Source organism: Tachypleus tridentatus, chromosome 7, assembly GCF_004210375.1.
Source record: "Tachypleus tridentatus isolate NWPU-2018 chromosome 7, ASM421037v1, whole genome shotgun sequence".
In the NCBI taxonomy this organism is placed as follows: domain Eukaryota; kingdom Metazoa; phylum Arthropoda; class Merostomata; order Xiphosura; family Limulidae; genus Tachypleus; species Tachypleus tridentatus.
In genome coordinates, this window is record NC_134831.1 from 15,421,405 (window position 1) to 15,433,804 (window position 12,400).

At 35.0% G+C, this 12,400-nt stretch overlaps 1 protein-coding gene across 3 annotated transcripts in view; it reads right to left on the reverse strand.

Moving 5' to 3' along the window:
- Positions 1-4,202: 4,202 nt before the first annotated feature.
- The window catches only part of LOC143255189 (segmentation protein cap'n'collar-like), a 72,647-nt gene continuing 64,449 nt past the window's right edge, over positions 4,203-12,400 (reverse strand). For all 3 annotated transcript variants that reach the window (XM_076510458.1, XM_076510457.1, XM_076510456.1), the window contains exons 2-7: positions 10,078-10,363; positions 8,630-8,842; positions 8,196-8,305; positions 7,148-7,354; positions 6,282-6,749; positions 4,203-5,265 (exon numbers count right to left, since the gene is read on the reverse strand). In XM_076510458.1, the coding sequence (XP_076366573.1) occupies positions 4,912-5,265; positions 6,282-6,749; positions 7,148-7,354; positions 8,196-8,305; positions 8,630-8,842; positions 10,078-10,354 (1,629 nt within the window). In that variant the 5' untranslated portion in view covers positions 10,355-10,363 and the 3' untranslated portion in view covers positions 4,203-4,911. The remainder of the gene's footprint in view (positions 5,266-6,281; positions 6,750-7,147; positions 7,355-8,195; positions 8,306-8,629; positions 8,843-10,077; positions 10,364-12,400) is intronic.

The window sequence follows — 12,400 nt, forward strand, 5'->3', positions numbered from 1 at the left end:
CTAATTTATTCGTGTTAGGCTAGAGGGAAGGCAGCTATTCATCACTAACTACCGTCAACTCTTGGGCGACTCTTTTTTCCAACGAATAGTGGGATTGACTGTCACATAATATCGCCCCCACGGCTGATAGAGCGAGCATGTTCGGTGTGACGGGGATTCGAACCCGCGATCCTCGGAGTACAAGTCGAGTGCCTTAACCAACTGGCCATGCCGGACCTGTGCAGGTAGGAGATTAACTCTTTAATTCTGTTGGTAGAGCGTTTACGTAGCATGCAAGAGGTATCAAGCGCATTTGATGCAAAAAATAAATTACCGCCGAAAATACTGCGAAGAAGAACTTAATAGTTTGAGTTGTTGAAAAGTGTTCTGTTAGGACTTGTTAGAGAGTTAAGAGCTAAGTCACGTAACAGTTATAATACGTATTCTAACAATAAGAGTTAAGTCACGTAACAGTTATAATACGCATTCTAACAATAACAGCTAAGTCACGTAACAGTTATAATACGTATTCTAACAATAAGAGGTAAGTCACGTAACAGTTATAATATGCTGTGCAGGATAACTCCCGATTCTTTATTCTCATTATCTTGTTTACTTAAAGTCAAAATGACTAAATCTAGAGAAATCTCTTGTGTTTTTTTTTCTTTAAGCATGATCTACTGTGCTCTTCTGTTAATTTCAGCCAGTCCTTTGATGGTACAAGAGTAAGTCCTGGTTTTACAGTGCTAAAATCAATGGTTCGATTTTTCCAGACAGACCACTGTGGCTTTGTTATAATATAGCACTCACTTGATTTTAGCAATTTTACAGTACTGTGCAAAAGTCTCAGGACAAAGTCAATAATTAGGTTTCAGGCTGCTTTTAAAGAACAATAGAAAGTAAATCACAGGTGAAACATCAAAATGTTATTACTCTTCATATTTAGTACAACAGCTACTCAATGGAGTTCAACAAACACTTTATATTTTGTGTGACCCTCCTTTGCATTCTCAAGACAGCTGGTTTGGGTATCAAAACTTTAATTAAAACAAAGTACAGAACAACGTTTCGACCTTCTTAAATCATCTTCAGGTTAGCAAAGAGAGTTTGCAATTGATCGTTGCCGGGCACATGTATTACAGACGAGAGTGTAAACTTGTACGTGATTGTAGGGGACGTTGTTGTTAGTGTACCCCTTTGTATAATAACTGCAAACAGTCTTTCGGATATTGTTGCTATATATGTAATTAAAGTATCTTTTGGTATTTTACTCCAAATGTCTAATACACTTCCATAAAGTTTATTTGTAAGTAACTTTTGATTTGTCAACTTTTGTTCTATGAAATCTGAGATATGCTCAATTGGGTTGAAATCGGGTCCTGTGAGGCCCCATTACATCAACTGAATAACTCCAGCAGCTTCTTTCTAAGCTAAGAAATTTTTGCATATGTTAGAAGAATGTTTGGAGTCATTATCTTCTTGATAGTAGAATCCTTTAACATAATACGCAAACCATGAAAGGTCAGTATCTGATGGTACTCGTGTTGGTCTATTATTCTATCCATTTTGCAAATATTTCCTGTTGTCTCAGTAAAAAACATACCATAATACCATCACACTGTCTCTCTCATGCTTCATTGAAGGTGCTATGTATTGAGTTAAGTATCATTCATCTTTCTTCTGCTAGACGTACAATCTACGCTTTGAACCAAATATTTCAAACTTGGACTTATCCGTCCGTAATATCATTTTTCAACGATCAACAGTTAAGGTTTTGTACTTTTAGCACATTCCAGTCTCTTGACCATATTTAAAGATCGAAGTAAAGGTGTTTTTTTAACTGCTACACGACCAGATATTCCATTCTCGTTGAGTCTTTTTGATACTGTAGATCTGGACACTTTATCTCATGCTTGAGATCAGTGACAGTCTTCCTTCTGTCCTGAAGGTTACATAAACAAAGATACTTAACATCAGTATCATTGAGTTCAGGTGTTCTGCCTCTAACTTTCCTATTTTCAGACTTACCTGTCTCAGTATCACGATCTATGGTGTACTTGACGGTGTTTGGGGAACATTTCAAGTCTACAGTATTTTATTGGAAAGTACAAACAGCTTCACTTAAAGCTTTTATACGAACTCTTTGCTCCATTGACAATTGTTTACGCTTTTTGCGCCGTAACATGAAAACAAAACTTAATGTATAGTGTTAAAACACTGGTTTAACCAAGGTTTATTTTTGGAATGCTAATAAATTGATTTATTCTGGTATATACTGGTACCATATGTTAGCTTTTTTCTATGTAGTTAAGACACTGCATGGGGTACCGTGACAGTTAGTTCAGACCCGAATTTTGATCAGTATGTTCATTCGAGCAGAACCCTTATGACATGTCCTTGTTAAACTTATATAAGAATTCTAAAGAATAATAAGTATTCTCATCTTGGCACATTCAGTTGCCAACAGGGATTACTGAAACATTGACATAGTGTTGAAATTTACATTATGTAATGGCTTGGAAGAATTAGCCCCATAAAATATGTCCTTATTTTAAGTTACTATTGAGAATTATGTGGAGTTTGTTTACACATCAATGTGCATGTGTTGAGCACTACTTTCTATATATAACACCATTATTCGTGACTACGGTTCAACCTATAATTACTGACATTTTACTACATATATACAATAATAACTATTTAAACGATTTTTTTACTTTAATAATTTACTGACTTTCGAAGCCATGTCGGACTGCAGATAGAGAGGTTTAGGGTTTGAGCCGTGATATACCGCTGAATACACTACACTTTCAGATTTGATGGCATCAATCTGTGACATCAAATTCTTCATGGGATGTGAATACTGCTCGATTGACTAGCACATACGTCACATAAGGTGCTGTTAAAGTCGAACATACTAAATCATTCTTCTTATAATTATTAGAAAGCAGAAAATAATAGTGGAACAAATAAGACGGAGAGCGTATGGATTTTAGTATAATTTCTCTTTTCTTCTTATGGTTTGGCAATCTCCGTCTTGGAAACGTGGCCCTTCTCTATAACAGATGGTTAATAACATGGCTTCAATACGTATTGGTTTTCGTTTGGTTTTTGTGAATTTCGCACAAAGCTAAACGAAGGTTATCTGCGCTAGCCGTTCCAAATTTAGCAGTGTAAGACTTAAAAGAAGGCAGTTAGTATTCGCCACTCACCGATAACTCTTAAGCTACTATTTTACCAACGAACAATGGGATTGACAACAAAATTAAAACGTCCCCATGGCTGAAAGAACGAGTATGTTTGGTGAGACAGGGATTCGAACCCGCGACCCTTGGATTGCGAGTCGAGTGCCTTTACCACCTGACCATGGTGGGCCCGTCATAATAGAGAAAAGCATGATTTGAAAGGCCACTTAAGAAAGATACTCCTAGAATAAAAATTAAGTAATAGGAAATGTGGTTTATATGAATCTGTGCTTATTCTATTCGCAACAATTGATAAGCTTGTAATTTCATATGAGTAAAATAAAATTTCCTATTAAGGGGGCCCGGCATGGCCATGGGTTAAAGCACTCGACTCGTAATCCGAGGGTCACGGGTTCGAATCCCTGTCACACAAAACATGCTCGCCCTTTCACCTATGGCGGCGTTATAAAGTTACGGTCAATCCCACTGTTCGTTGATAATAGAGTAGCCCAAGAGTTGGCGGTGGGTGGTGATGACTAGTTGCCTTTCCTCTAGTCTTACACTGCTAAACTAGAAACGGCTAGCGCAGATAGCCCTCGAGCAGCTTTGCAAGAAATTTGAAACAAACCAAACCTATACCAGTGATAATGGTTAAATGAAGAGAACAGAATACCCAGGTTATACTTAGTAGATTGACTTTACTAAAACTGACTTAAAATTATACTATCAACAGAAGACACTCGGTTGTTGTTGTTAAACTTGAGCCCAATTTCGTTATCAAAGTAATTAAATTTTCTTCTTATGATTTTGGAGCTATCCCATGTTTTTTACCAATAATGTTCAGTTTTCAGTTGAAAAGTACATAATAGGAGACAGAAAATATTTGTTTCTCTCTTTAAAACTTAATACTTTGTTTAAGCTTAGGCTTTTAATTCGATTTATTACTCAGATAACAAACACGAATATATTATATATATATGTGTGTGTGTGTGTGTGTGAATGAAAGTAATTCTGATATAAAACATCCCTATGAAAACGATTTAATATCTAATCCCTGTCATACAATAAACTCCCTCATAATTTGTTGAAATATTCCCAGACTAATTATTCAGAATTTACTTATGAAGATAATATAACAAAAATAATAGATCAGTTTGTCCCTAACCGGTTCCACCTCAAGTTCATGAGACATATATAGTTATTTGATTATAATGTGAACTTGGCAGCTGGGGAGATATAACAACCATTTTTATGATCCATCTTTATCTAATTTTCGTCTTACAAAATTCCATGTAGCCTTTTTAGTTGACTCCCGAGGTTCGAATCTAATGGAAAATATTTTCTATAATATTTCATATATGGTGTACAGCTACAAAAATATTTAATACGTTCGGTTCTGTTATACACAGTACCACCTTTTAACAGTTACAGAACAGGTATTATAGTTATACAGAAACTAGTAGTTTGTCTAAAACTACACAAACAATGTAAGAAAAAAGTAGTTATTTTTCTATAAAATATTACATAGTCATAGAAAACTACATTTTGTCTTACGTACCATATTTTGAACTATGCAGGATCATTGTTCATAAACCAAGAATTACATTTCTTGGTGTATAATACAGTTTCTTTTAATACAAACGTATTTTAATTTCTTGATCCAAAAATCATGATCAGTAATACACCATACACCACAAAAGATAACGGGATTGCGGAGGTCAATCACCACTTTAATATGACGGTTCTGTTAAATTTTAAGACACAAATCCTTCTTGTTTGATTTCTGATTATCTTGGATTCCTTCTTGATCTAGTATTGATTTAGCAACTTCAGTGTTGTTTGTACAAGTGGGATACAACTCAATCTCTAAACTGTCTGTTAAGGCAAAATTTAGTCGACTATGTTGACCGCATGGAAGAGTAGATTTCTTCATGATATACTCATAAAGCTGTGTGTATTTGGCTTGTACGATCTGTTGATAATTTAACTTCTTTTGTTGTTCTGCCTCCATTTGCAACTTTTTAGCATGCAGAGCATCCAGTTCTTTTTGTAGAGTGATTATCTGGTCAAGTTTTCGTTTTCGGCAGTTCTGTGCTGCTACCTGTAGGGAACATAATGAATTATTACATCACCTCATAGTTGTGTAATCAGTTGGCACTAAATTTGAAATAAGATACGGTTCGTAAACATGAAGCATCAATTTGTGATACACATCTACTTATGAGAAATTAGAATTCTGTTCCCAATATGATAATGTTGATAATGTTATTGTTTTAAGCTATAATTTCAATGTTAGCTGGAGGATGCAAACATTAACATCATGTAAATTTGTCAAAGTAAAACTAAAATACTAAAGTTATTCGTAAATAATTGTGAGCTAGAGACATTGCGAAACGTATCTAAAAAAGGTTGCATTTATAAATACTATAATTAGTGAAGTATTGAGTCAATTTTCAGACGGTAGTGTGCAAGTTATTCAATGTAATATTTAGTTTTAGTGAAATATTTTTGGAGCAGTGTTACTTGTAGCTTATATCCAGTTACTCGATTGATTAGTCTGAAATTGTACGTTAGTCGTACTACGAATAGTAAGTAAATCTTTGTTGAAAGTAAAAATATTATTTGTGAACTTAGGTGCACAAGTAAAAGTGTGTAGAAGTAATAGTAGTGGAAAATGTTTAAGTATCTTCCGAATTTGGCCTAACGTTGAAAAGGCACATAGAATACAGGACTTTTTATTATTGTTATTGAGGAAATCATTACACAAATATTACATTGTATTCTACCAATATACCTTTGATAATTGATGTAATTGTCGAAATAATTTAAATAAATAAGATGTTTACTAGAAATCTATCTATCAAAAACCTTATACGCCACACATAATGAATAGATTATTACTCTTATGAAAATGTGAAATAGGTGTAAGAAGTCAAGGGATATTCACTATAGATAAAATAACATGTAAAATGTAATTTATCATTGGTCTGAAAGACTCTTAAAGGACCTACAGAGATTTCGCATTCTAAATTTTAAACTGAAAGTGCCAAAATTATATTATATGGAAATTTCTCTCATAATTATTTGAATTGTGTGCACTCTTGTTTTGATACTTACTTTGTTTTTACCTCGTCTACGAATATCTCTTATTAGGGTTAACTGCGACTCAGTCAGTTCGTACTTGGAAATCATTTCATTAAATTCGTCTATGGGAAGATTGATTATTTCGGTAACTGAAATGGGTAGTTTAAGAATTCTTGCACATTTTTCGTCTTTTGTTCTTTGATTATACTTCTTCGTGATACCCTTAACTTTGTCCCTCATAAAGGACTTAAGAGAGCAGTTGGTCCCTTGCAGTGGAAGGTAATCAATTTCATTGTGATGTAAGCTGTTGGAAAACGACCCTTTCATTGTACTACATAGGTTTATTCCACAATATGTCTGGCTGTTGTGGTCCGAGGTCTCTATTCCCTCAGTTGGTGGATAAGGATATGTAAATCCCGCTGGATCATTTCCTGTCAAGTATTGTAGGTTTTCAATAGGTGGTTCTGATGATGTTAAGTTTCCAAAGTCATTGCCTGAACCCTGTAGGAATAGTAGTTTGCAAATAAAGTAAAACTCATCTTATTACAATTAAGTTGGATAAACTGTGTCATTTATTTATAAAGTTAAAATCACAATAATACACGTGTGCACATAGAGACACAAAGCTGGACCAGATTCAGTTTACTTAGTGTTGTAAAAAAATCTAAGTGTACACACAAACATTTTACACACTTATGTATCTGTCATTCTGTAAATTTAAAAACAAAATGAATAGAATGATTGAACTTGTCACGTACGGGTTCTAACAGTGACGTACGAAATAAAGCGTTCGAAAGACATACCAGACAAACCAAATGGAAGTTTGGTTTACTGACTTCATAAATTACCACCTAGCATGAACTGACCTTAATAAATTCTAAGTAGAGAAGTTTAACTACCTCATTTTGAAGATTTTGAAGTCCATGACCAAAGAACTTGTATTTCTTCTGGGCAGTAGGAAGGTGGTAGAGTTTAGGAGTATCTCCAGATAAAGGTCTTCTGTATAAATCTGGTGTGGCAGGTAGATACGTATTTAATTCCTTGTGGAAAGATGCTCGCTGGTCATCGTGGTAAGAAGATGCGTTTGAGGAAGAATCTAGCAATTCCTGAAAGAAGATAGATAGAGTTAATTGATATTTGAATTTGCATTATGGTCAAAATTATTATTTAAACCAGCGAGCAGTGTGCTCGACAGCTGTTTGAAATTGGATAGTGATTTTATTATTCGTCTTAATACCATAGAAATAAAATTCCAAATATAATTTTTTTCTTGATGCATCAGAAATATTAACATAAGAAATTTGTAAGAAATAATACGAAATAAATATTTTGAGGCACTTTACAATAAATCTGTTTCATGCAAGATGCACTGATGTAAACAATAACAAAAAGACAGCCTCACGTTAACAGATAAACAAAATTTAATCTTTTAATTTTATGGAAAGTCTTAAGAATAAGATAAAATCAATTATTAAGTTGTTATTTCTTATCACAGTAGAAACTACTTTATTAAATGTATAACAGGCCTAATAAAAAAAAACGTAATTACACTTGTGTAGAAAATTAACGTTTAATTCGTGTTCTCTTGCATATGCTTACGTATTAATTAAATAGAACTTTTTTGATGGCAACCTAAAATCAGGCACGGTATTAGCTCGTGAATTATGAGGAAAATCTTTCAGACTGCCCATTTTATTGTACAGGAATGATATGATCCAATCTTATATATATACCTTTCTAAACACATCCAATTTCTCACTCGTGGCTATATCTAGCTAATTTGGTCTACAACACAATTCGAAATTAAATGACGCATGCAATGCGTTTGAAGGTTTGCTCTTATTATATCATATCCATAGCTACGTTTACTGAATGCCCCATGCTAGGAAACAACAATAACGAAGCAAATTCTTTATTGAATAACGAAAATCATTATGGTTTACTCACCGCATCTGATATAGATGGTACTCGGTTAATCTTCATTGATGAAACAGCTGAACTGCTACTGAGTTCGGGTTTTTCTCCTGAGGTGTTCATTTGTGTGTGATATCCGTGGTCTAATAAAAATATCAGTTCTCATTCTCATCATTTTTCTTCAATAAGTTAATACATTTATTTTACGATTTTGAGTACAATGTACCTCACTGAATAAATGTAAAAAATTTGTTTACTGTTTATTGTTAAATCGTCTTGCACCTCAATACTTTGTTAAGTAAAAATCAACTACCAAGTGAGAAATCAAGAAGGTATTGTTTTTACACTTTTTAATAATTGTAAACTGGATGTTTTGGTTTTAAAAATATTCGAGAGAATACTTTATATTTAATAAACAAAATGGAAATTTAAAACTGGAACTCGAGTTAATTCAGCACAAGTCATACTTATGAACTGTAGATCATCACCAGCCAGTAAGTCTGTCAGGAAATATTCTGTCTGGTGGTTGACAACAGGCACACTAGTATTCGTTGAACACAAGAATTCAGAAAATTCTGGGCCGTATGTCACTTCCATGGTTTCATCACCTATTGGCTCAGGATCATTGGTCAAAGTGGCCAAAGAGACTGCTACTGCTGATGCAACATTAGTAGATTCGCCTTAAGAACAGAGAAGCAAAAATAAAACGTTTGCAGAGAATAATTGGTGTTAATTAAGATAAGTGAGGAAGTCATGTTTTTTGGTTTTAATTTCGCGCAGAGCTACACGACGGCAATCTGCGCTAACCGTTCCTAATTTAACAGTGAGACTAAAGGGAAGGCAGCTAGTCATTCCCACCCACCGCCAAATATTGGGCTACTCTTTTACCAAGGAATAGTGGGATTGATTGTAACATTATAACGTCCCCACGGCTGAAAGGGCGATCATGCTCGGTGTGACGAGGATTTGAACCCGCGACCCTCGGAGTACGACTCGAGTGCCTTAACCACCTGGCCATGCCGGACGTCTCTGTGGGATTTGTTATTTACTTTACTTTTCGTGGAGCTTAATATTGTTTGCATGTTCACTGATTAACACGAAGCTACACAATGCGATATCAGTGTTGTGCCTACGACGAGTATCGAAGCCCGGTTTATGTCATTATAAGTCTTCAGACGTACAGTACCGTTCAGCTAGTGGTGGGTTACCTCAAAGAAACAAAACATACCAAATGAATGATTCTAATAATAACTGAATACTTATATTGCCATTATCTTAAAAATATAATCACATCTTTCTGCAGAGAGAAATTTGTATTACATTAAATGACCATGCTTCCATAATATCGTTGTTTTATTTACTTGTATAATTCGTTATTTTTATCGCTTTGGTTTTAATATCATTTTACGTTTAATATATAATAGCATAAAACAAGAGCACTTGAATATTTTTTAGGTAGGGTCAGAGCAAATTAATCTATGAGACCTTTTATTTTCATTTCATTAGTTTCCGCCCGGCATGGCCAAGTGGTTAGGGCGCTGCACTCGTAATCTGAGGGTCGCGGGTTCGAATCCTCGTTACACCAAACGTGCTCGCCCTTTCAGCCGGGGGAGCGTAATAAAGTGACAGTCAATCTCACTATTCGTTGGTAAAAGAGTAGCCCAAGAGTTGGCTTGAATTATGATGACTAACTGCCTTCCTTCTAGTCGTACACTACTAAATTAGGGACGGCTAACGCAGATAGCCCTCGTGTAGCTTTGTGAAATTAAAAAACAAAACAATCTGAGTTTATACGAGAACACTTTATTTCCATCATATTATAAATAGTCAGAATTAAAAAAAGCCCAGCAAGACAATTCTATACCAGTAAATATTTGTTAAACTCGACTTATGTGTTAAGTATCTTGTTACTTACCATTAGAAAGAGAAGTGTATGTGAAGTTTACTAAGTCGGTTGATGAGGAATTCAAAGCAGAATTCTGTAGAAGTGCTTCTGGGTAATGGTCGTTTGCATTGACTTGTGGGCCCTGGAATCTCCCAGTTAAACTCGAGTTACATTGAGAGTAGTAACCTTGGTTGACAACAGATGGCAATGCAACAGTGGTACCGGGAAGTTGATCAGCAGTATCCATTGGTAAGAGTGGGAATGAACTAGTAAACTCTCGCTGACAGTCCTCAATATTAGGATACATGGCTGCTTGCTGTAAGTAACGAATAAATAAACAAATATTGTAATAACTGTAGAAATAGCTTATAGAATATACAAATATCCTTTTTCATCTTTACATATTGGTTACCATTAAGCACAAAGCTGCACAGTGGTCTTTCCGTACTCTGGTCAACGAGTATTGAAACCAAAATATTAGGGTTTTAAGCTTGCACATTTATCGCTGAGTCACTAAAAGGGTTCTTTTGTTTATCCATTTTCAACAATGTCAACAAATAGCTTGGAGAAACGAGCGAGCGGATTGTCTTAACCTTAGCGACATCAAACTATTGCTAGTGTTCAGGAAAAATGTGTAATAAACAATCCGATGTAAGGGTAAACAGTCTTATTTGTATGAAGGTAATTTAGGTTTTTAAATAAATCAGAATAAATAAATTGAATTATACTTGAGTTCAATATTTTTGGATTGTTCATACAACAAAACTAGGCTCAGCATGTCCAGGTGGTTAAAGCAGTCGACTCGTAATCCGAGGGTAGTGGGTTCAAATCCCCATCACATCAAACATGTTCGCTCTTTCAGCCGTGGGGGCGTTATAATGTAAAGGTCAATTCCATTATTCGGTGGTAAAAGAGTATCTAAAGAGTTGGCGGCGGGTGGTGAGAACTAATTGCCTTCCCTCTAGTCTTACACTGCTAAATTAGGGACAGCTAGCGCAGATAGCCCTCGTGTAGCTTTGCGCGAAATTCACAAAACAAACAACAAAAAATGACGACATTATCACACACAAACGAAATAAGATTATAAGTGTAAAATAGTTTGTTTTAGAATCCCACGCAAAGCTACTCTAGGGCTATCTGCGCTAGCTGTCTCTAATTTAGCAGTGTAAGACTAGAGGGAAGGCAGCTAGTCATCACCACCCACCGCCAACTCTTGGGCTTCTCTTTTAACAACGAATAGTGGGATTGATCGTAACATTATAACGCCCCTACGGCTGAAAGGTCAAGCATGTTTGGTGCGATGGTGATTCGAACCCGCGACCCTCAGATTACGAGTCGAACGCCTTGACCCACCTGGCCATACAGAGCCGTGTAAAATATTAATAATTAATCAAACATACTTACTACTGATGGAATAATAGTAACAAAACAGATGAAAAAGAGTGCAAACACTAGAGTTATCTTAAAATGAAAAGAAAATGGACGAAGTTTTTCTCTAATAGCAAGAAAGTCTAAACAATGGGTTAAGAATATTTAAACATTGTAAGGTTTAACCTAATGTACATTATTTTGCTAAATAGTTTACTCTAAATCCAAATTGATTAAATTACAAATATATTTTATGAATAGTAATTTAATGCATTTTGTTAACAGGAATTTTTATTTTACTGAACTGTTAAATTCTATTTATAAACAACTATATATATATATGAATACAAAATATAGACTTCATATATATGAGTATACTTTCCTTGAACATCCATATTAGTGTCTCACTCCTTACGAGTTATTATTTGCTAATAGAATTAGAACACAGACATAACGACATGTTTAATACTTTATGACTGCTTTTATTAGCCTTTTAATATGTTCTTCTAGGCTTAGAAAGCAACATACATTACATGTTGTAAAGTCCAATCATACGTCCAACTCTGAGTCCTGTACCAAGCTAACCAGCTTTAAGAAGCTGATGGCAAAATTAGGTTGTTAAGTCTATAAAAATGGTCTTAAAAGTTTAGCGAACAAAAAAAATGAACAGAATTGCTATCAGCAGCTATGTAGAGTCTCAATTCAGAGTTAGGAACCGTGTTAATCCAGTGACGCGTCTTAGCGTTACTGAGCAGAGCAATGCGGTGCGTGGTACATGCTAATTTAATGACTCTGGATGAGCTTTTAGAGCATTTTAATGGATGGGTGTCGCTCTGTGATTGTCAGGAGGAGGGATACGCTCCTATAAACATCGGACCTCACACAGACTTTAACAGGAGACGCGAACTGTTTTCAACATACAGTATTTATTTTTTATTTGAAAAATTCACGTGCACATGGCGCAATGTCTTTTAATCTTATACAT